This window comes from Trachinotus anak, unplaced genomic scaffold (assembly GCF_046630095.1).
Source record: "Trachinotus anak isolate AG129_WGS33_773 ecotype Australia unplaced genomic scaffold, CSIRO_AGI_Tana_v1 ptg000004l, whole genome shotgun sequence".
NCBI lineage: Eukaryota > Metazoa > Chordata > Actinopteri > Carangiformes > Carangidae > Trachinotus > Trachinotus anak.
The window spans coordinates 5717056-5743042 of NW_027273855.1; the positions used below are offsets into that span (position 1 = coordinate 5717056).

General features: G+C 39.8%; 2 protein-coding genes across 3 annotated transcripts in view; one reads left to right on the top strand and one right to left on the bottom strand.

Moving 5' to 3' along the window:
* The window catches only part of ctnnbl1 (catenin, beta like 1), a 60859-nt gene extending 44746 nt beyond the window's left edge, over positions 1-16113 (bottom strand). Inside the window, exons 1-9 of one of the 2 annotated variants that reach the window (XM_071475470.1) lie at positions 15953-16113; positions 14720-14959; positions 11797-11903; positions 11343-11479; positions 10391-10491; positions 7424-7517; positions 3852-3943; positions 2086-2158; positions 518-576 (exon numbers count right to left, since the gene is read on the bottom strand). In XM_071475470.1, the coding sequence (XP_071331571.1) occupies positions 518-576; positions 2086-2158; positions 3852-3943; positions 7424-7517; positions 10391-10491; positions 11343-11479; positions 11797-11903; positions 14720-14959; positions 15953-15982 (933 nt within the window). In that variant the 5' untranslated portion in view covers positions 15983-16113. Of the gene's footprint in view, positions 1-517; positions 577-2085; positions 2159-3851; positions 3944-7423; positions 7518-10390; positions 10492-11339; positions 11480-11796; positions 11904-14719; positions 14960-15952 lie in introns of both variants that reach the window. The other variant, XM_071475469.1, reaches the window with a different exon arrangement.
* Positions 16114-23062: 6949 nt separating this feature from the next.
* LOC139619887 (trichohyalin-like) lies at positions 23063-25151 on the top strand. The gene has a single exon (XM_071474962.1). The coding sequence runs from the start codon at positions 24057-24059 to the stop codon at positions 25149-25151; it is 1095 nt and encodes a 364-aa protein (XP_071331063.1). The 5' UTR covers positions 23063-24056.
* Positions 25152-25987: the final 836 nt, after the last annotated feature.

Consider the following 25987-nt stretch of genomic DNA (forward strand, 5'->3'; position numbering starts at 1 on the left):
TAGTTTATTGGAATAATTTAAGAATGTGGGCAAAATGGGCCTTTTTAGTAATGAGCAGAAACGAACCTAGTGTGACATGATTAGATGGGTTCGTACTATAATAAAGAGAACAGAAAGAGACAGGGTGGGAAAATGCCAGCAGTCTCTACCAAAATTCTTGTCAGTGAAAGCTTTAGTAGCTAATTCGGTGGGTTATAAACTATCATTTCAATGCCCTGGATGGATGAATCCACAAAATGTCACAGGATGCTCAGAACCACTTGAAAATCCAACTATGGAGGAATGTATGGGTTAATTGACAGGCTTAAAATAGGGTTAAAAATTGGCTTAGGGTTAGATTGGGTTTGGTGTGGAGCCACAGGTTATAGCATCACCACAAAGCGTAGTCTTTATGTTAACACCAGGGTCTGTTTGAGAAATTACTGAGATTTACCCATGTGAGCCTCAAATGGATGATGGGTTAATAAAACAGGTAGTGGTAGCTAACTAAAAATAGAAAGTAAAAGCAAAATCTTACAGATAGTTGCTGTAGTAACACATCAATGCCATCCATCTCACCCAATAGTTCTCTTGTATCTGTGGAAGAGAGAAACAAAGGCTAAGAGATAAAAATGGAAGAACAGGACAAAAGGGAGATTATATTGAGACGGTTTAAAAAATAAAACTGACAGGAGTGGCAGGGATGAGAGAAAACAGTCTGTAAGTGGATGGATGGAGGGAAGCAAAAAAGAAAAAGGGAGGAAAAAACACAGAAGTGCTACAGAGGCATAAAATGAGCATAAACACTGATGAGCACTCGGGCCACGAGGGACCTTCAGAGAGAAAATGAAGAAAAATGAGGGCACTGAAAAATGTATTTCCTCACAAGTTATTCCATCTAGACCTGTGTATTAAAATGTTTTTAAGGTTACACAACGCAATTCTAGTTCTCATTGACCCCAGAATGGAAGTGAGTAACAACTGTCTTATCAACAGCCAGGAATCCTGAAAATTCACATCAGAAACACACACACACACACACACACACACACACACACACACACACACACACACACACACACACACACACACACACACACACAGAGCAGACACATGTTTACCACAATGTATTGTGCTTTGCATTTGTTACTTTGTCTAGACAGGGAAGTGTTTGTAACTAACAGCAGACCATGATTTGAACGGTGAATGGTGAATTTACAGGGTCTTCATTAGCAGGGATGAGATGCTCCTCTCGTTTGCAGTAGCAAGTATTTTATATATAAACCCTTCAGAGTGGTGTTTGAAGTCCAACTTGACAGTAGGAAGCATTAGTCAGATTTAAATCACATCAAAAAAAACCTCCCAAATGCCTTCAAGACAGTGGCAGTATTATATGGAACATTATTTATGGCAACGCGTTTCCTTTGTTTTGTGACAAATAAGTTCTTATGAGATTTGATTTTGTATTTGAAGGGCAGGAAGGAGAGGATGAATGGAGGCAGCACCGGTGAAGAGGAGGAGAATGAGTGTAAAATAAGACCCGACTCCCACTGAATATCAATATGGCTTGTACCATTAATGAGAACCTGTCGAAGAACCTGATAGTCCTGCAGCTATCTGAGGCTTTACAGGGTTTTAGTGAGGGAGGGAAAGGGCAGAGAAGACAGCAAATAGAGAAGGAGGGAGGGAGAACAGAAGAGAGATCGGGAGACTGGAAGAGGAGTGGGAGAAAGAAAACAAGGAAACATGAAAGGTAACATGACATCAAAAAGTGATGGAGGAAATAAGAGAAAAAAGAAATTGGAAAGGAAAGGGCAAAGGAAGTGAAAGATAGGACAGTGGAAGGGGAGGTCACAGACACAGGGATGAAGGGAGAAGAAAAGAAAGTAGGAAGAAGAAGGAGGGAAAGGAGAAGAGAAAGAAAGAATGAGAAAAGGCCAACATGGGTAAAAAATAAGTAAAGTAAGGAAGAAGAAAGAAAACGATCAGAATAGAGGAAATGAAGGAATATAGAAAAAGAAAGGACTGAGAGGAGTAAGAGGACGACATGTTGAAGAAACAGTGGTCTGTTTAAGGAACCCACAAACCCATTACTGACACACTTACTGTCATTGTTTTGCAGCAGGATAGCCAGGATTTCACTGCAGTACAGCTTGTTAGCATCAAACGGCATCTTTGCCTGAGAGGGAGAGGGAACGAGAAAAAAACTCCAATTATAACTCATCTTGAGAAACTCAGGGTATTCAGGGTCCAGAGTCTTAGAAAAACACCACGTATCCTACAACAACATCTGCATTTCTTTTAACCATAAGCAGAGTTTATACCTAATATAATATGTATCATGGTAATACACAGCAACAACGATATCAAATGTTTTTACTTCTGGATCAACTGGTCTACTGGTGAACAGGAAATCTGAAAATCCATTATACTGACAGTGTATTTGTAAAACTACTTAATTTTTTTTTTTTAATTTGGTGAAGCAAGGTAAATACAAAGAAAGTAATAAAGTAACAAGAAATAACATAACATAAGTAGGGATGCCCCAATCAATTTTTTGCCACCGAGACCGATCATCTATGAGTGCAATCGGCTTATCCACGGCCAATACCGATCATTTTGTATGTTTTGTTATAGCAGCACGCTTCATACAAGACACACACGTTTTAAATTGCACGACCGCCATCTAAAGCCCGACATTTCTTGCTTTCCTTCATGCAAAGTCATCGATTACGTCATCATATGAAATCTGCACAGCAACTACATGGTTAATTCTGATCTGATACTGCACAGAGATAGAAGTGCTTATTTGATAGATGGCCCTGCTCCCCTGCTGAGAGAGGTGGGGTCAAACTCGCCTCCCAACCTGGATTTCTCCGAAAACCACTGTAGCTCCAACTTTAATGACTTTATCTGAAAGAAACTGTCATCATAGGGCATTTATAAACACATTCACAGTAACATTTCATTGTAATTCATTCATTATTCTTACTATTATGAACCATAGCAATCCTACAGGAATGTCCTAACCCTAACCATAAAAACTTCCTGATTCTGATACTCTGATACTCTGAAAAAAAACAAAGTGATAAAATTTCATTTTTTCAGTGTAGATGATTTTCCTTCTAAACTTTAGCAGAATTTATCTATTTTTCCATCTCTTCACTGGTTTTAGATTTTCTCACCATGGACTGAAGTTAAAAACTACCCTGCTGGCTAACTGTGGGTGTTGACCTTATGAATAAAGAAAGAAATGAAAAAGAAATCTCGCAGATTGATCCTGACAACATAACATGATGGTGAACTTTACACGAGTTAAATTATTTTTTATTATTTTGGAACATTGAGTTTTGCGGTAAATATGTCAGCATTGCTGCAACTAAAGATTATTTTCCTAATCAATTTATTTTGAGGTTATTTGTTTGAATAGTTGTTAGGTCTATATTGTGTCATAAAAGTGTTAAAAATGCCCATCACAATTTCCCACAGCCCATTGAAATTCTGTGAAATGTGAAATGTTAACTTGTCTATAATCACTACAACTTAAATGTATAACTCAATATTTAAAGTTATGTTTATTAAGTTTTATTTGTTAATTTTACCAAGTATGTTGTGTTATTTGGGGAAAGTCTTTGTTAATGTTTGTTATGCTTACTCTGTGAGTTCAAAATGAACAATAATAAATATAAAAGTATTGAAAAAAAATTAATGCAACGTTAAGACAAAGAAAACAGCATATTTTCATTTTAGAAATAATGTCTTAACTAATAAATTAATCAAAATAGTTGCCAATTAATTTTCTGTCGATCAACTAATCAGTTTCAACAATCAACACTAAAATGACTTCAGCCAAAACTCTACCACATTCTTACCTTAATTCTCTTGAGCAGCCACTGCATGAGTCCCTGCTGGGCGGCCTCGGCACACAGGCCCGGTCTAAACTCGGCCATGTTCTCGACGATAGCTGAAGAGGACATGCATTGAAAACAGTCAGAATTTACTCTGAAAAACCCCCCAGCTGTCATCAACAGAAACAGCCCAGTTCCTAATTTCTGATACAGATTAAATAGGGATGCACCAATCTGAACCACTGGATTAGTGCTGATACTGATCTTATTAAGTGGATCAGGTATCAGTCTAAGTCTTTCTCCTTCTCAGTGTCGTTATACATTTCTGTTTCCACCCACTACCACTTTAGTATCGTCAAAAGCCAATATCAAAGTCCACTTTCAGGCACAAGTTAACATATACTGTACAGATGTATACTGCTCACACACTTTGAAGGGAAAGAACAGTGAAATATGACAGTTATCTTTTTTATGGAGGGCTTGTCTGGGTTCTGTCCCAGCTTCTAATATTATCATTAGAAAGCTGTCTCTGCCACATGATATCTCTATCAGAGCAGACTGCAGCAGAAGGTGACACAGGGAGGGAGAGAAAAGGGACTGTGGGGTGGTGATAAAAGGAGAGAGGAATGGGAAACTAAGTGGGAGAAGGGAAGAGAGGAGAAGCAGAAGGGAGGAAAAGGGGAGGGAGGACAAGCCAAAGAAGAGAGAGGCAAATCTGAAGGAATGAGGGACCTGAGGAGTGAGGGAATTAAGAAATGTAACAAGAGCATGAAAAGGTGTGAGGGAGTTGGGATGGAATAAAAAATAAGATTAAAAAAACAAACAAAAGAGCAACATTTGGAGAGAGGGGCTGCAGATGATAGAGAAGTGTTAAGAAAAAGAAACAGAGGAAAAGATGGAGAGGAAGGGTGCTGAGGGAGAGAGAGGGGAAGGGCCTTTATCAGTAATTCAAACAGAGCAGACAGACAGCATCCTGGAGGACAGCAGGCTCAGAGCAGAGAGCAGCCAAGGCAGACAAAAGGCGTATTCAAGCTTGGAAAGCTCCCTTGATAACACACACACACACACACACACACACACACACACACACACACACACACACACAGAGAGACACACACAAGCTTGAATAAAGGATGCACAAGCGCTCCTCCCTCAATATAACACACACTCGCGCACAAAGCCAAAACACACACACCTAAACAGCCCTCCTGACACCCGGCCTCAATCTGGCAACAAAAAAAAAAATCATCTCGGTAGACTCATTCAACACAAAAAGAGCTGAGAGGCAGAAAAGTCAGATTCATCTGCTGGCCCATGACCTTGAGTCTGCATTTAATGCTGTCAAATCTACGCTGCAAACAGCGATTCTGACTCTCTGTAACCTGCATGCTTGACTTTGAGGGCTTCACCCCCTCAGATTAAAGAAAACCTCCCAATAAGTGTTTTAAAAGTGCTTCCTCTTTGCCAAAATATTTAAATGTGACATTGACAGCTTCTATTCGCTGACGGTGAAAAACTTTAGGACACTTGGCACCGGGGGGACACACTGATGAAGCTTAAAGAATACAAATAAAGTTTGTCTACGCCCTCTGTAATGTCAATCCCAAGTCCGTGAGGACTCCCTGTCACTGCACTGCCCAAAGCTTTAACCCGGGCTCATACACACCTTAAAGGCAAACCTCCCTCTGGAAGAGCCTGTCATGTTTCAGAACTAAGCAAGACAAGGTTGATCAGTTATGCTTGCTCCAAATATTCAAATTTTACTGAGATTTGTTTTTCAACATGTTCAGTATAAAACCATAGAGATGTCTCTGCAGTGAAATTTGTCTCAGATTTCTCCGATATTTGTCCCATGTTTTGAATATGAGTGAATGCACAAAGCTGGCATCCAGTCTACGTTTTGTTTTGCTGCTGAGACACATGTGGTCTTATGATGATAAGTCTGTCCCACTGACTTTGTGTTTCAGCAGTAAGGAAGTGCTCCAACTCTGTTATTTTTCCTGTCTACACCAGTGTCACACTGTGCAGTTGACATCTGCTGCTCGTTATCAACTTGCGCCAGCATTTTGGCAAAATCTGACCAATTTGCAATACAACAGAGTTCAGGACTACAAGAGGTAGAAAATAATGAGATCAGTTCTCCCTCACAGCACTGGGATCAGCAAGTCATGTTACTGTTATAATATTGATGGTGACTGGTCAGGATATGCTCGTATTTGTGTTTTTCTAATGTGAATATAAGTAGTATATAACTCATGAGAATGTCACCAATCAAGATATGTGTTGTACAAATCAGCTTCTACCCAAACAAAGCAAAATCAGCTAATTTACTGATTGTTTGTGAAGAATACAAATGTTAATGTTCATAACTTAATAACATGCAACATCATACTCATAAGTTAAATTTCAGTGCAATTTTTCACAATAGAATCAATAATCTGCTGCTGCTGTGACACACACTGCACCAAAGACCATCTTTTGATCTGACGGTGATCGGAGATGCAATGACACCACACAACCCTCTCAGAAATGTAGATGTGTCTTCTCAGCTTAGAGAAATGTATAGTAGGCTGTGTGGACCAATCAAGGACTGAGACGTTTGACTTGTGTTTACTATAGCCAGCTGTAGCAACAGGAACGTAAGAGATGAAACTGGAAATAGAATGAACCAAAGGACGGGCAGTGGATTAACCTGTGAAGGACTTTGCGGGTACAGCTGTTGATACCAATCTCTGATTCCACTGTTGATGCGTACACTTGTTCTTGTTGGTAGATCAGAAAACAACTGTGCTGTTTTTTTTTCTAAACTAAACGTCACCAACGAAAAACTAACTTCATATGCTCCACGTTCAAATTCAATCATACATGAATGATAAATATAAGAAATTTATTTAGAACGGCAGAATGAACAACAGGACAGCAACAGTCTTTGTGAGAGAAACCGTTCCACATTTCACTCCTGGCACCTGTGGCGTTGACCAGTTTCAACTGTCCTCTGTGGATATGGTCGAAACATAAGGCATGTTTGAATTTGTGCAGTGCATCTGTAAAGTATTCGTGTTGCTATGTTGCAGCCTTATGCTAAAATAAAAAAGTCATTTTTGCTCTCTTATCAATCTACAATCGATACCCTACAATGATGGGGTGTTGCAAAAACTGAAGGGGTCTGAATGCTTTCTCAATGCACAGTATTTTGTGTACAGTGGCAGGTGACAGTGGAATTACTATAGCTCTGTTTCTGCCAGTCTTTAAGTGTTTCAGTGTTGAGGTCTCCTACACCCTGCAGTGTCTGGTCAAAGGCTCTGATTGCTAATGTACTGGCAGTTTGGGAAAAACTGCTGAAAATATACTATATACTATAAGTTCATTGTATCTTTATTGCTTTTCAGTCCAGGTTTGAAATATGGAATCACACATACAGTGTAAAATTATTAAAATTATACAATAATATATATATATATAATTATTTCTCACAATGATTAATTTTAAATATTAATAAAATGATTAATAAATACAACTTTGTTACTGTTGATGGTGGTTTGTCTCAGCATTAATGCTAACTGGAGCATCACTGTTGAAGCTGTACATGGTCTTACCCAGTGTGTTGTAGATGCCATCAGCCTCCTCCTTCACCTGCTCGTCCAGCCGCTCCATATTCTGCACCAGCAAAGCCACCACCTGGCCCTCCAACTACACACAGAGAGAGGAAGTCAGGGTTCAGACACATGTTTAAACACATCAGGACTGAGGCAAATCCACCAGGGATGAAAGACTTCATTCCTTTACACAGGTGTAATAAAACCCTGTACAACCATTTTTTCATTGCCTAAGAAATTTCACATTAACGATTAATGTTCTTCTTTCTTGTATTAAAATTAAATGCACATGGCATCACACAACCCGATAACATGTTTCCCCTCCTCACTATGACTCCTGTCTAATACGAAGTATGATTTCTGGGGTTGGGTGTGTTAATGAGGACAGTCAGCCTTTTCAACTGTGCTGAAAATCTTTCAACTGAATCCTCACTTTTATATTTTTGTAACATTATGCGATGGTTAACACTTGGCAGAAGAAACACGGTTCCTGTCTGAGCTTCCCTGATCATGTCCAAGTGTTATCAGTGAAGTCAAGATGCTCATAAACAAACAGCTCGCTGGCTGCTGACCGGCTGGATAAAAGTAAAATTACTGATGAAAGGAGATGGACAGTTGACACAGATTTATGAGTCATCGCAGACCGTAGTGGATCATTTTGATTCAACTTATAAAGGATACCACTTGGCCTTCAGGCAACAAGGACAGAGGAGCTGGAGACATTTCAGCGAAGAAGAGAGACAAATGGATTCAACCAACCCTAGCTGCCCTGAAAATGTTTCACGTGGATGTTGCTGTAAAGTAGAGTGTGGTTTTTGGGTGCTCCGCTGCATGGTTAATGAACCGCATTTATATAATGACTTTATTCTTACAGCAATGCAAAGCCACCTGAGGTACTGTCTCAAGCATTGTCACATCACTGATTTGAAGGTGTCTCAAAAAGTGAGGACCGGCCAAAATGCCCTCACTTTCCCAAAATGTCCTCACTCTGTTAGTAAAATATTTTTTTCAACCTTCAGCTTTCCACAGAGCTGAAGGCTGAGAGGGAGCACAAGCACCCTCTCCAAGAGAACACCACCAGCCATGAGAGCGAGGAGAACCAGGAGGAGGAGCCTGAGGAGGAGCCTGCAGCCACACAAGACACTGGACCAGACAAGCAGGAGGAGCCCATCCCTGATATCCTCTCTGATCCAGAACCAGAACCCACTGAGATTGAGGTGTATGAGGAGATCCTGCCCAGCAAACCAGAGAAGAAGTCATTCTGGAAGCGAACCCGCCACTTCCTGGGCCTGAGGAAACCAAAGAGGTGGAAGAAGCCCAAGGAGCCCACATCCATCAGCGGCATGTGAGCTTCCCTGACTTTCCCTCCCTCACCCACTGAAAGCAGCAGATCTTTTTCACAGCAGACATAAAAATCCAACCGGTCAAGGCAGATGGCCCCCGTCACCATGTGCTTGCTCACCGGGGAATGTTGGATAATTTCACATAGCAGGAAAAGCAGAGCATGAACAGAAATGTCATGTCATACATGCTTCAGGAGTGAATGGAGGGATTGAAATGTCAATAATAAATATTAAAAAAAAATAAAGTCTTAAAGATATGTTTCCTGTATATATTGCTTTATTTATTTTTTAATTGTACAATCAGGTTTATAAAAACCTGTTGTCAAATGTAGGATCTTATCTCTCTTAAAGAGTCAGGCTCAGATTTGGAATTACAGCTATTCTTAGTTCACATTTGACTTCATCGGTTTAAATGTGTATGATTTCCTGTGACGTCTTTGCATCTTTGTTAATGTGAAAGAAAAACATGTACTGTGTATCATAGTGTAGCTGAGCTGTAATTCCACTTTCACTGCAGAGCTGAATTTAAGTGTAGAATATGTAGTCAGACTGGTCAAAGATGCCAGAGACATCAGGCAAAACAGGTGTGGTGAGAAAAAGAAAAAATGACCAATATCCCTGAAGAATGCCACTGGGATGTAGCCTGGCACAAAACTTGGAGAATTCAAGCCAACAGATTGTGTGATGAAGTGTCATAGAGACAGGCGTGACAGAGCGGGGGCACACAGTTCTTTCCTCCACTATAGGTATATCAGCACCTTATTGCAGTTTGACCTTTGTGTGGGTCGCTCCAAATGTCAGCAAACATAATGGAGCATCAAAAATCATTCCTGGCTCATAGACAGGCTCAGTGACAAAAAAAAAAAAGGAGAGAGTGAGAGAGAGAAGGCTAAATATACAACGTGAGGGTGAGACAAAAAGAGACGATGTTCAACACACAGCCACGGGGTGACAAAGAAAAGCTTTAGATAACTCAAAAGTAAAGAGTGTGAGAGAAGATGCTATAATTGTATGGAGGACCTACACATTTAAATGTAGTGTTTTTCCCCTTGACTAAGTTCTTGACGCTTTCTAAAATTCATTTTCCCATTAATTTATTCACAAGACCAACTTACAATGGTGAACAGCTAAAAAGAATATACACAGGTTGAATTAAATATCAATAAACCAAGACAGAAATCATACAGCAGTGTGCACATTAGTGCCCCATTTAAATTACAGTATGTTTCCAAAGATAGTGGACTATTTGTTTTAATAATAACACCTGTAAAAACAAATAATGTTACTTTTTCTTATTAATTTTACCTGTTAGTAATCACTTCTACTGACAGAAGAATGTTTTATAGCATAAATATCAATTAATATACATCAGCTGCAGACAGACAATGGTCTGAAGCAACACCATGGCAACAGCTTGTTGTCCAAAAAGACATCAACTCAAAATATTTGGATGGATTTCAATCAGCAAGAGCCGACCGAAGCCGTGCTTTTGATTCATTAAGAGAGACAAAGGAATCAATCCTCAGCCAGGCTTGGATGCCAGAGCCGAGAAACTTAAGTATTGACTCCACAAAGTGCTGCTTCGTCAATATCGTCAAAGACGGACGTAAAATCCTGAACTCACCAGAGCATCAATGAGCACCTCAGCGCCTTCCTCGCTCTCATGGAGCGTGTCGATATCCGTCAGCTCCTGCAGCAGGTCCACCACTGCTATGGCCACATGTGGTTTAGGCTAAGGACGATAAGCTTGTGTTGCTGAGTTGTTGGGAAGTGCGTATCAAGTTAGTGTCTCACTGACTCGTTTCGTCTGTGTTCAACATGACTGCAGAGAAAATCGTTCAGTGATTTCAAACCAATTTTCTTTCTAACGTTACTTTGTTCACTTTTTTAGGAACTTTTAATAAAATATCCTAATACATTATTCTGTTGTAATCCAAGTGCTGAGTATATTAATATGACATGATTAAAAGATAAGGCTGGCAACATTCTATACTTCTCCTATTGTCAACAAATCCAAAGACTAAAAAAACAACCATTTTGTTCATCCGTCTCTCAATACTCTCTGACCCCCCTCCACACACACACTGTGTCTATAGCTCTCTGTCTACAGCCCAGTCATTTCCACTAACAACATAATCATTTCAAAGGGCACAGGTATAGAGTTTCATTTTAAGGCTCAGTAACTTCCAAAAATAATAACTGGGGACTATTTTCAGCTGCACTTCAGATGCACTTCTGTCTGAGACTGACCAAAAAAAAAAACTGTATTGTGCAAGTTCAGTTGAGGTAATAAAGGAACATGTACCCCAGTGCAATGATGCAGCTCACTGATGTGTTTTTAACTGAGCTCTGTGGCACAGGGAAAAAGGCAATATAAGGCTACAGACATAAGGCTACAGACATAAGACTTGTTACTAGGATCAACTCATTGTTAGTTTTTGGTTTTTCAACAAAGGAAAAATGTATATGAAATTATATAAAATCACAAGACTTATCTGGTAAAGACCAACATTAAATTCTACACACAGGATGAATGGATCAAAATGGCAAAACACTCTGAATCAAAAGGATATCAGTGTTTTCATGACTGAGGAGGCCCAGCAGCGACTGGACAGCATTGAGCTCCACCAGCAGGTGGTAGAGATCTGGCATTGTGGCGATCACATGCATTTCCTGGATGATGTCGTTCAGATCCAGCTCCGACTCCATGAACCTGGTTTAAAAAGCAAGACATTTTTGGTTAGCATGTTAGCATACTATGTTGCCATTTACCTCAAAGCGCAAGAGCTTCGTTATTAGTTTGAGAGATACTGTGTCTTAAACCTGCACCTGAATTGTGACAGTCTTGGTTTAAAAAATGAAAAAGATTATTATATTTTGGTGAAAGTGAAGCACACATGGATTTTTTTTGCAGAAAATGTGTTAATCCATTTGAAAAAAAGGTTATTAACAAAGGACTGTTTTACTGAAACCCTAAAATTTGACCAAAACAGCGATACAGAAAGACAATGTGGGCTGTCATTAACTTACTTCTCTGGATTGTCTGGAAACTTAATCCTCAGTTCCTGATTTTTGTACGATCTTTTCTCAAAGGTCAGGATCATTTTCTTCACTGAGCTCTCATCCACTGGCTCTGCCTGTTTGATTAGCACATAAGGGGGGGAGAGAGAGAAGGGAGACACAGATGAAAAAAAGGAGATTTGTAACTAAAAAAAACGAGATATTGTGATTAAAATCTGCAAACAAATGATCAGTGGTGAAGTAACACAAAGACATTATGAAAGGAGAAGTGCTTTATGAACATCTGTGTGCTGTGTGCACTCAAAGTTTCCACACTGTGCAGTATGTGAAGTATGGATTTTTGACCATGTCTTTACACCTGCATCTGATTGGACGATAACAATCAAATCACAAAGCAGAGTCCAATCAGAGAGCAGCTGGTTCTGCCACAGGTCCTGGAAGGTGTAGTAGATTTTCAACAAGGACAACAGCTCTTCTACGACTCAGGATGGTTTAATCATATTTGATCAGGCTTTAAAAAAAATAACTATCACTAAAAATCAACTTAGAATTTAGTGTTTGTCTTTACCAGGTAAGTCTGATACACACACACACACACACACACACACACACACACACACACACACACACACACACACACACACACACACACACACACACACACACATAAAATATATAAAATATATATAAATATAAAATATATTTTCCTTCTGCACACGCACAGACTCATGCATGTTTACAAAGGTTGATTTACAACTGCAAACTGTGGAATCACTTGTGACTATCACTTTGCACAAAATCTTTCTGACCCTAACTTGAGCCCATACAGGGTCAAACTACTTATGTGAGCGGAGCAGTGCAGCCAGAAGTTTTCTGCAGTCAGGGGTAATCTGGGTGCATTTTACTGGAAAGGGAATGTGTTTGACCTCCTGATGGCTTAAAAGCCTGCTAAGTGTTGGAAAGATAATGACAGGTTAGGAAATTACAATTGTCTGACATTATAGAGCACAGCAGCACTTTTCTCTGAGTAGCTCTTGACACAGTGAATATTTGAAAAGCCTGCAGTGTGGGATAATAAGAGCTGGATAATAAATGTGCAGTTTTCTAATGCACCCCATAATATCGTGACACTGGTTCTGACAACGAACAGAAACTTTCCTGGTCCAGACGTTTCTCCGTTTTTTTTTCCATGTCCACTGCCTTTACTGTGGTGTAGTGGCGTAGTTGTATTTCAGGTCTGGACTCAAAAGCCACTTTGGTCAAGTGAGCACAAACTGCAAACTTAGAGTCTGGGGCCTGAGTCTAAGTTAGGGCCCGATTACATTAAGATCTCACATATATTAAATGACCATAGATATTTGTCATGTGTCACACTGGTGTGAACACACACATTAAAAAGCCCTTGTTAATATGTTCACCTGCAAACAGACACAAAACTGTAAAAATATTTTACATTCATACAGTGGGGTCCAAAAATCTGAGACCACTTTCCCAGAATGGATATGCACACACCTCCACCAGCAATCGACTTCAGCTAAACACATACTGCACACAGACACACAAGAATACTTGAAAGGAGGGTATTCTGTGAGGAGATGTCAGACACTATACTATGTACCACAAGGTTTCTCTGTATATCTGAAAATGAGTGAGGCTCCGTTAAGCTTTTGATTTCAACCACCCATGCAGAGGCTTAAGATGGATTTTTGCTTAACGTAGGGGCTTTATGGGAGTCCCATGTCCTGATTTATAGATCTGCGTAGGATTTTTCCAGTTGCTATCACCACCACCAAACTAAACATGTGTATCATACATTATTGGGTCATATTAAACTTTCAGGCACTTTGTGATACAAGGAACAGTGGGAAGGTTTGTCTTGTTTCATTACTGAATATGAAACCATTCAGTCAGCCTTTTTACGTTGTTTCATTTGCTCTGATTGAGAGCAGGGTCAGTGAACAGAGGGTTTAAAGTGGAGATAGCTTTGTTAGACATGTTACTGAAAAGGAGAGCTTGCTGGAGAAAATACAAGCAGCCCAAGCTGACCGATCATAGTTCTTTTTGTTTCCAAATTCCATCTCCACGGCAACTTTGTAGGCTCTGATGCTCTCATGCTTTAGACAATTGCCTGCCATATGTAAGACTGAACTCATTATCTCACAAGTATAAATCTAGATTTACAGTGTACAGAGTACAATGGGACCAAAGCAATGCAAATTAACAAGATTTTTTTGATAAACCTCAACCTATTTTGGGAGATGACTAAGACAGTCTTGTCATCCCTACCCTGCAAATAAAGTTAATCTATTCACAATTATGTAACTTTAAGCACGCTGTATGGCGCTGACATTTATTCTTAGAAGAAGCAGGGTTGGTGTGGATGATGGGTGATGAATATCTGCTCTGAAAATTCAACCTTTAAACTGTCCCCTATACCATATTAAAATTCTGATATTTGCTCACTAATGACATCTAAAGGTTTTTTTGTCCCCCTTTCTCTGGGGCGAACATTCATTTATTCATTAGGCATACCGCTTATCCTCTAAGGGTCACGGTGGAACTGGAGCCAATCCCAGCTGACATGTCAACTAAATTCAACAATTAACAGTGACTACAACACCTGTAGCTACATAATTAAACTTATATAATACATAGTGGTTACACTTAGTCACTTAAATTATGAATGACTGCTATCAAGTGTCTTGCTGAGACATAATCTGTGAAAATAAATGCAGTGTACATTTTTTTGAGTTTGAAATGGTAACTAAGTCCTGTAACAAATTGTGTAGCTCTTCATTAATGAAACTCACTGTTTACAACTATGAATAAGAGGAAGCCATTTGTATAACAGCTCTAGATATTGCTTTTGAAAAACCAATACTTTGCAGAAAAATTTAACACTTCTATAATAACTCCATAAGAATGTCCCCACCTCAGGATCATCTTCATCCTGGTCCATAAGTTTCTCCAGGATCTTCTTCTTGTCCCCAGTCATCTCTTCAGCGTCCCTCATCTCAACTCCTCCTTCAACTCCAACTCCTGCTGCAGCTTCCCGGTATCTGGCCAACTCCCTGGCACCCAGGCCTTTCGGCTGTTTCCCTCCTCTGGAGTCCTCCTCTCCTCCTGCTCCTCCTCCATCATCCTGCCTGAGACGCTTTGCTCCTTTATCAGGCTGCGAGTTGAAAGGAGATGGTGAAATGTGGTGATGTACAAAGGAATTTGGTCTGTTTGGAAAAGTATATTTTGTGACTAATGACTAAAAGTGGAGTTTGCGTAAAACGGTACTTAAAAACAGTCGACACATATTAAGCCTAAACTTTCATGACTAACACTTGACTGATTGAGAGATAAGTAATAAAATGCATCACGAAATTGCTGACCTGTAAGTATGTCCATGTACCCGAATTGACAGAGCATGGCAGACACTACCAAAGAAAACTAATAAGGAAACACTGCAATTTTCATAAATAATTTTTATCTACTTCCTTTTTCACATAAGTGCATCTTTCACCCAGCACCAGTTGTGCCAATATTAACAGCTGTTCTGAGAAAATGACAAGCCGCAACAAGCAGTTTGAAATAATGTAAAAATATAAAATTTTACTGAAATACAGTGTTATTTAGAGGGCCATCCGTTTGCCGAATTTGTAAATGAATACGAAAAATTGATAAAATGCATTTATTCAAATGGTATGAAGTGTGTATTTAGGGGGCACCAGCATACAAGACAAGAGACGTTATTGGGCTGTCTTTGATGAAACAATGCCCCTCAGAGTCAGTGTAGAAGTGCATAATGTTTGTCTCAATACGTTTGTGTGTAAAGTAATTAAGGCAATAACAGCCAGCATGAGTACAAGTTAGTGTCGTAGCATCCCTTTTCATTCACTGCAGCCACGTTCAGCTAGCATGCTAACTGCTAACGTTACTGTAAGCGAGGACGAGCGTTAAGTTGCTCTTTGGCCATGCAGGTGCTGCACGACTCTAAACTCACGAACGTAAATAGACACGACAAAGTAAATAACGAGACTTAGCCAGAGTCTGCTTGCTCACGTTCAGAAGTCACTGCTACCAGTGCTACTGCATGCAATCCAATGAATGAGATAACTGAGATAAGGCTGGCTAAGTTAGAGTTCCCAAACACTGACAAGCAGAATTACATGTCTACCTGATAGTTCAGGAGCTCCCCAACATCCATTTGTCCGAGTTACAAGCTTTAACGGTGTCACCGATTTGTTCAAGTTTAAAACAAGAGCTAGCAGTTAGCTGGTCCGCTAACAACAAGCTTCCCACCACAAATACATGCCTGCCGTAAACCGGTTGTGTTAATTGTCGTAGCAACATACTGTCGTAGTTGTTGTTGCCCACAACATGATAAACTCCAACTCATCAATGATACAACCATTAACTTAATTTAGCAAAGCTGAAAATAAATTGAACTCCACTCGATAACATTGACCCCTTAAGTCATGTCTACAATTTAATTAAGTTCATATATTTGCATAAAACTTAGATATGCTTCAAGCATGATCGCAAAGCTGATTTAAAACCTAAAATATTTTAGGGCAAAAAACAAACAAAAAGCGATTAACTCTTTTTGGGGGGGTATACTGGATGATAATGGTTTTCTGGTCACGCTTTGCCTCAGATGATGAGAAATGTCATAACTGCAGCACATGAAAACACATGATTTTTACTAAAGCACATTGATTTTACTTTAAATAAATGTATTTACATTTACATTTATTTACAGCAATGATTCAGTGGGGCACAAAGAGCCAGTGCAGGCAGGACAGATAGCTATTAAAGGGATTAATAGTATATATGACGTAGATATACGGTACATATATGTCAATATACTGATAAGCATATTGTTTTATAGACTTGTAAGGGTACCGTAAACCATAAAAAATATCACTTTGGCAAGGTTTAAATTTCCGTTTTTGTTGACACTATGTCAAATAGATTAGATTAAATGCATTGATTATTGCTGAGGCCAGCATTTGTTGGGATGTTGTAGTTATACAGTGCAGGTGTTTTATCTGTCCACTGCCTGTACTCTCTCCTATATAACTCCACAGCACAATATACTTAAATACAATTTTTAGATACTTTTACTTTACTTGAGTTTTTACATAAATTCATCACATTTTCTAATCTTTTTAAACTATAGTTTCTTTGCAGATAATTTTAGATACAAAACACATGATACATGTATAAAATATGATACATAATTATTAATAAATACCATACAATAGCCTATAAAGAATAGTTAAAATTAGCTTCACTTCAACCAACAACAACATCAACATGCTACTAACATGCCAATGCAACAATAATGATTCCCCAAAAATATCTTATGATAATGTAACATGCTGGAAGTGGCAATTCTGCAAAATAAGTCTTTCACTTTTGAAACTTTGGTCACTTTTGGAGATTGTACCTATTACTGTACTTACTTATAGTGTATTTATTGTATTTGGAGTATTTTATATATGCAGTTGTAATACTAATAGTCTATTTTAACTGCCACTGGTAATATCTTAACAAAATTGTGTTCTTCCCTTAACAAAATCCTTTAGGCTCTCTCACCAATCCTGTAATAAGCCTCCTCAATGATACAAGTAAAATTAGACATGACTGTTTCCTCATCAGACCTTGCACATGAAATCCTGGTCTTAAGGGCTCAATTTTGCTGTATTCATACCAGCAGAGCTCGATATGCCAAGTTGGCTTATTGTTCCAGACAGGCAGAAAATCACCTTTTCAATGAGCATCACTGGGAAATGTATGAGTGGTGCATGGTGTAGAAGCCTCCATTGCCACTCCAGTTTCTGTCCAGTGATCTGTGACAGTAGAGCAATAGAAAAAACATTTAAAAGGAAGGCCACTGCCAAGCAGTCAAGCTTGACATCCTGGCACACACGAGGGAGAGCGCACTTGATCAAAGGAAAGAGAGAGAAACAGGGTGACAGAGAAATGAAAGGGAGCAAGATGGGTGAAAAGAGAAATTTATATGGAAATCCCAAGGCTGGAAACACCATGACAGTTTCAGATGAATACAAAGCCTTGATTGGGCGAATTAGAGAGAACTCGTTTTTCATGAGGTGATAACTGAATTTGGGTTAAGAATAAACAAACCCTTAATTTTACAAATCTCATATGTAGCATAGTCATGGTCTGTGCATATTCAATGAGGTAAATTAGATCCGTGAGTTGTCACAACATGATGTGTATTTATCACATGGTGTAGTGTACCACCAGGTTTATAATTAAACGTATAGTGTTGCTGATGGATGGACAGGCAGCTGCTGTATGCTGCAAGAAAACAATGATGACCAGCCACATGTTCATATGATGTGGACAAGCCTGAATAGTAAAAGATAAGGACTGTAGTGAAACAACAAGTAATAATCCATGCATGAAATGTTCAAAATAACTGTATTTCTAAGAATCCGCATACAGGTGTCAAACAGGCACACAGGAAATTCTGAATTTTATTTAATCCAAATAAAGCAGAGACAAACTACTGCAAAGCACTGCAGCTTTGGTAAGTAAGAAAGTTTTAAATCCATCAGCCTTTTTCATGGACAACATTTTGACATGTCACAGTTGGAAAAGCACAGGTTTATATAATAAAATTAACCATGGCTGAATTTAATTTCACTGCTTCAGTTTCAGCAATATTGCTCGTGCTCACTCACTGCCACAGTGTCACTGCAGATATACTGCAGCGATAAATACCCTGAAATTTAGTGGAAAACAAAAGATTTTCTCTTTGATATATGGGAGTTTGAGAAGAGACTAAAAAAATCTACTTCATTTTTAACTCTGTTAAAAACACAGCCCTCATGGAGACCCAAAGTGTTCAGCATTTAGTAAATAAATATAACCATATGATTGTGAAATGCATAAATGCATTTCAAAACTATTAGAATAAAATGTAATTTAATCTTTTCTGAGTTTATTGGAGGTTGATGTTTAACTTTTTCTAAAAGTTCTTTTTATTTCACATCGCTGTTTCTCCCAGTGACTGTTATAATTAATAAACAATGCCACTCTTCACCATGTCCTTGTCTGTCAACCACAATACACAGGCTAGAGCTGCTTACACTGTATTATTGGATGTCTGCTCATTCAGAACAAAGCAACTTTGATTCTCAACAGTTCAGACCTGCTGAAGAGATTTATAAATAGGTCATAACGGTCACACACAGGTAGGTAATGGCACTAAATACACAAACCCAAAACTGTAATTTTCAGAATATTAGAAAACAGTGATTGGATGTGTAAAATTAAACCCAAAGAGTAGTGTTGTCTGAGCAATCCAATGATATAATGGACTCAGCTGGAGCCAGTTAAAGCTCAACAAGATCAACAAGATAGTATATGTGACAAACACCTGGGGAGTCAAAATGTGTTGTATACTTAATATAAATATGTCAAATAATTAGTTAATTAGCATCTTCAGCCAGCTCTGACTCTCCTCCTCTGCTGCAGCTGCCGTGAAGCCTTCATTATTACAAATCCTTTTCATTCTACACAATGATTAAGGCATTCCACAATCCCTGAAGGAGCGAAAAGCTTTTCATACACAACTGTCTGCTTAATGACATCGCCTCATCATTTCCCCGCAGAATTATTCTGGGGCGACGCTGTCGGATCATTTCCACAGAATCATACCCCATTTCCTTTGAAACAGAACAATACAATTTCACACAAGCTGTGAGGGCTGATTGCATTAAATCACATGAGGTCAGTGTGATTGTACCATGCTGCGGAGGCCCACATATAAGTGTGCTCAACATTCAGAGTGGCAGTGCTGTTATTAAAGGAAAGACAGGGAGAGATGATGAGGACTGATTGTCACTGTCACCCCCCCCCCCCTTCCCTAAGTCAAGTGGCGCAATCAAATGATTTTCTCTCCTCTTAGATATGATTTGAGTTACCCATCACATCAGCCCTCTGTCCCTCAAGGGCCGCTCCCCCGCCAAAACACAAATCAATGAATTATCTACTTTTGCACAACACTGAGAAGCCAGTAAAAATTAGCCTTATGTATAATTGTGGACAGTGAACTAGACTCAAAGAAAAGTTGTTATATACTGTTATATTTATAATTATATACTGTGATATACTGTTATTTACTGTTTTCATTCATTCTATTTATGACATGCTCTAATTTTGACTTTAAGGCATCAGCTACTGCTTGGGAAATTACTTTTCACCTCGAGACTCCCATATCTACTGATCAGTGAGTACAATGAGCGTGTTTTATTTCTAATAACACAATTTAATTTACATGTCATGGAGAAAGGAGCTGAAAAAAACAGTTGAAAAGTCCTGATGGGGATTCCTTAAAATTGTGACGAATATTTAAAAACTGTGAATTATTAATATCTTCAGTGGTTTACAGAAGGATACAGAGATGTTCAATGAAAACAACACAAAAATGACACGTTTGATTGACACACACACATGAATGATTACATTTAAAGAGACTGCATTATAATTTTGATATTTGTCCACTGTATTTGTGTGCACAAATAATGATTGGTTTTGTTTTTTTTACCTCCTGAAAGTGTTTTATAGTGGTATATTAAGTACTCATAACTAAATATTTGTAAATATATATTTGTAAAGTGCCTGTGTCATTTACTTTGCTGTTGAAAGTTTCAAGTCAAGGGTGTTGTCAGAAGTTTGCTGGGTTGCTCTTAGCCCACATCCAACAGTGATGTTGTAGAGTACAGACACACTCTAGAGTACACTCCTACATCACAGCAGGAAGGTGAGAAGTTAAAGCCACTGAAGGTCAGCAAGATTTATTAAGGAGTGTGAAGTTGCTCTCTAAACTTTAGCTGCTCAAGTGACATTACAGTTTTAAAAAGGTCCCTCAAAATGGCACTTTTGCACTTAATTTTAAGGTGATGGGGACTCAGTGTGTCATGAGCAGAAATAGCATATTAGAGCAAAAGCATTTCAAATTTGTCACTTTAATTGGTCAAGGACAGTTCCTGTATGACGTAAAAGCAGCATTATATTTTCAGCTAATGTACGCTATCTCTGCTGCAGCTTAGAAAGGTCCTGGTTCTTCACTGACCCCCCTGCTGTGGAAAGGCAGGAGAGGAAGGTTTACTCCGGCTTATTTAAGCACCCGAAGGATTATTTGGCAATCCATCTGCTGGGAGAAAAACTCAGATTCATAATATATTTTCTCATTCTCATTCTGCTTTTCCTGCAATTTAAATGTTAACAGCAGCTTATTAGCAACACTCATTTGCATACTGTAGACTGTATCAAAAATGACATTTTTGCATTGTGTTTGCAACACAATGCAACAGTAACAAGCTTAAGCCTCTTCTCTATAAAATGCTTTCAGGAAAGCCAGCAAATGTCTTACAGCTTTCTTCTCCAATGTCTGGCACACAAACCTTCCACAGATAGAGGCTGGAGGCTGCTGGCCTGCTGTAACATAGTAGAGAGACAATGCAAAACAAGAGAGAGAGCAGGAGAGGAGATGGCAAGTGGCAGGGCACACACTAGAGTTTAGAGATAAGTGTATGTAGGAACAGTGTGGGAGGGGAGAGTAGTGGTGGTGGTGGTGGTAGTCAGGGCCAGAAGATAAAGGAGGTGGAGAGTGGCAGTCAGAGATAGGGGAGGGGAGAGCAAATTAATTTTATCTCCATTATGAATATGATGGTTGTGGTGGTGTGCTGTGGTGGTGGCCCACGCCTTTGGGTGATAATGGACCAGGGGTAGCTAATCGGAGCAGCCTGCACACACACACACACACACACACACTATTCTGGGATGGAAAGGCCCCCAAAACAGAATTTAGAACAAGATGCGATACAAAAACTCTCCAAAGAAACTGATACTGATGCAAGTGTTTTAGGTGGATTAGCAGCTCCTTAAAGGCATGAAAATTAATTAAATTAATTAATCTGCTCACCCCCTGTGAATAGTAAGTGGAAAACCAATTTAAAGTCACAGAGCCACCAAACGCAGGAAGCTACTGTTTCAATTTTAATGTACTTGAAGAGTGTGAAAATTATAAAAACAGCAGCCTGACACGGAGGTTTAAGCCATTATCTTAATTGCTGTGCATATGTTTTATTGCCATTGGAATATTAGATATGGTTTCAGATGTAAACGGACAATATTGCAATGTCATATTGATAGACACGGATGCTGCAATGAATCAGAATCAGAATCAGAATCAGAATCAGAATCAGAATCAGAATCAGCTTTATTGCCAAGTATGTTTTCACATACGAGGAATTTTTTCTGGTGATTGGTGCAATTGAGGATCAGGGGGATCAGCAACAGTGGGGCTCTCTAGCCTTGTTGATAAGGCTAATAGCAGATGGGAAGAAGCTATTTTTGTTGCGAGAGGTTTTGGTCCTGAAGGACCGCAGCCTCCTGCCAGAGGGGAGTGTCACAAAAAGTTTGTGTCCAGGGTGGGAGGAGTCAGCTACAATCTTCCCTGCACGCCTCAGAGTCCTTGAGGCGTACAGGTCCTGGAGGGATGGAAGATTGCAGCCAATCACCTTTTCCGCAGAGTGGATGATACGCTGCAGTCTGTTATTGTCCCTCTCCGTGGCAGCAGCGTACCAGATGGTGATGGAGGAGGTGAGGATGGACTCAATGATGGAGGTGTAGAAGTTCACCATCATAGTCCTTGGCAGGTTGAACTTCTTCAGCTGCCTCAGGAAATACATCCTCTGCTGAGCTTTTTTGATGAGGGAGCTGATGTTTAGCTCCCATTTGAGATCCTGTGTGATGGTGGTTCCCAAGAAGCGGAAATGCTCCACGGTAGCCACGGGGGAGTCACACAGGGAGATGGGGGTGGGTGGGGCTGGGCTCTTCCTGAAGTCCACTATCATTTCCACTGTCTTCAGAGCGTTTAGCTCTAGGTTGTTCTGCCTGCACCAGGTCACCAGACGCTCAGTCTCCCACCTGTAGGCAGACTCATCGCCATCAGAGATGAGTCCAATGAGAGTGGTGTCGTCTGCAAACTTCAGGAGCTTGACAGACTGATGGCTGGAGGTGCAGGTGTTAGTGTACAGGGAGAAGAGCAGAGGAGAAAGAACGCAGCCTTGCGGGGATCCAGTGCTGATGGTCTGGGAGTCAGACACGTGCTTTCCTAGCTTCACGTGCTGCCTCCTGTCAGACAGGAAGTCGGTGATCCAATATTGAATTGAATAGGTACAACTTGCTAAAAGTACCAGTTGTTTGCTTGCACTACAGGAGAGGCTTTTAAATAAAATGCCTTGGCTTGAGTCAATTTGATTTAATTAATAATTAATAATAAATGAAGATAATGCCACAAATCCAGTAATGTAGTAAGCGCTAACTCTCTCAGTTGGTAAACACCACTGGTAGTTCTGTAATCAATATGTACTCTGCATTAATAAACTAGTGTTGTGACTCATTGAAATGCTACTGGTGAGTGTGGAAACAGTGGCTGTAATGCATTTTACACTGCTTACTTTGTCATATGATGTGAAATATAGCACCAGGCAAACAACCTGTTATATGGTGTGCTGTGGCTGATCCGACTGTGGAGCGCTATGACTGATCAGCTCATTGATTCTGCTCCTATTCAGCTTCTATGGCAGCACAGAAAGAGACGCAAGCCTCCCTTCCATCATCCCGCTTCTGTGGCTGAGCGCAGTTATATCAAGTTGCACACACGCTCTTTCCAGATCCCTGCATTCACTTTTAGCTCCACTCTTAAGCACTAAACTCAAGTCACAAGTGATGCATTAAAATCAAATGTGTCATTATTGCACATTTTTAATGAATTATTCACAACACTGAAAAAATCCCTTTGGATTAATCCCTCCATTGCTCCATCTTAGTGTCTTAGTGCTCACACATGGATCAAGTCCCTAAAGCTTTCGTTCTGAATGACATTTGCACAAACACACACACACACACACACACACACACACACACACACACAGTTTAAATAGTATTTGGAGAAATCCATGCTGTTGTGTTCAGCCTGTCGATCAGTTTGGGATCAATAACAGGCTTTAAACCTGTTTTGAATGTTGAAAGTGGGGCAGACCTTCTGTTTGTGTTTGAATGTAAACACGCAGCAAAAATGGAGTAGAAGAAGAAATGGAATACTCCAATCCAAAGCCAACATCAAATGAATAATTCCGTTCTATGTGTTTTGTGTCATCATCACTGAGGGGAAGAATACAGAGTACAGAGTGTCCATTTTAACAACACTTCTACAACCAGTTCTACAAACCAAACAAATGGCGAGTTCTAGCGAGATGCCAAAAAATGTGATGACCACAAGACAGGTCACAGACAAGAGCCAGGCCCAAAGGATGGTAGCCCAGGAGCTTCAACATGAAATCTTCAACCTCAATGTCCTGTTGGGTAAGGAGAGGGCAAACTGCTTCAGAGAACAAAACCTGAGGATCCAACTCTTCCAAGAGTTGGAGCAAACCAAACAGCAGTTGGCTAAACAAAAATCTCTGAAAGAGATGTTCATAAACCGGGAGAAAGAGACCAGGAGAGAGCTGGAGAGGCTCCAAAAATACACCGATCCCAAGACCCTCAGCACCGCAAAGATTGCTAACCAGGTGCAAAGCGACATCAAGAGAAAGAATAAGAAACTCCTGCAAAAAGATTATGAGGAGCTGCAGGTGGCGCATCGCATCAGCCAGGAGAAATTCACTGCTGAGCTCCAGTGGGAGATGCAGAAAAACAAAGCCCTCCAAGAAGAACTGGAGAGTCTGAGAGCTTCATATCAAGAAATCTCCCAGAGGTATGAAGCTGATGTCCTCAGAGTCAGAGAAAAAGCAGACGACCTTCAGCATGAGCTTGAGAAAGAAGTTAAAGCTCATGCTGAGACGGTGAGAAAGGACCTGCGCCTGGAGAGAAACCTGAGGGCTGAGCAGGACGCCCTCCGTAAAAAGATGGCAGAGGAGATCAGCCTCGTGCAGCAGAACGCTGCTGAGCAGGAGGTGATTCTGCTGACAGAAGTGCAGGAGCTGATTCTGCTGACAGAAGTGCAGGAGCTGAAGACTCAGCTCAACATTCAGCTCTCGCTCAACCTTCAGCTTTCCACAGAGCTGAAGGCTGAGAGGGAGCAGAAGCACCCTCTCCAAGAGAACACCACCAGCCATGAGAGCGAGGAGAACCAGGAGGAGGAGCCTGAGGAGGAGCCTGCAGCCACACAAGACACTGGACCAGACAAGCAGGAGGAGGCCATCCCTGATATCCTCTCTGATCCAGAACCAGAACCCACTGAGATTGAGGTGTGTGAGGAGATCCTGCCCAGCAAACCAGAGAAGAAGTCATTCTGGAAGAGAACCTGCCACTTCCTGGGTTACTGTTGGTAACCAAACAGGTTTGAATAAAACAGGAAAAATGACCAAAAGTTGTTCAGTGTGAAATGATCACTAAAAAATGGTCACTGTAAAAAATAACTAAACAAAAATCAGTTATTAAGTATTTGAAGACAAAGATATTACACAACTTTACCAAAGATGTGAATGACGGGTTGGAATATAAATAAACCTTTAATAATGTTGGAGTATTTTGATCAGTGTTCAGTGTTAGTTAGTGTAAAAGAAAACAGAGAATAAGAAGAGTATCACAATACTTTTATTTTTACTGAGCAAACCTTTGAGTTATGTTTTGCACATGGTCAACAAGGTGTGTGGACTGTCCTGAACAACAGGGGCGCTGATATTTCCATATGTAAATTTCCAGCACTTGAACAACCATGAACAACTCTTTATTTGGTTGTTTTTGTCCTACTGCTCAATTGCAAGTTGTAAGTCCCATGTAACACATTCATGTTGAGGTCTAATCAATCACTGCATATAAATATTACATCAACATTATATAAAGACTGTATATATCTTTTATATACAGTAATTGGTCTTAAATAAAACTTATGAAATAAAATTTCAAGTAAATAACATTAGCATGCCAACATGCTTGAAGTGAATAGTAATATACTGATACTAAGCAGGTGTAATGTTTAGCATGTTCACCATTGTAATTTAGTGTGTTAGCTAATGTTTGCTAACTACTACAACTGGGGCTGATGTGATTATTTAGTCATAAACTATGGGACAACTTAAAAATTGGACCTGGTGATGGCACCTCATGAAAACTTGGGATGACTCCAGCTAGAAAAAGCATGAATAGATCTAATTTTTACTAATAA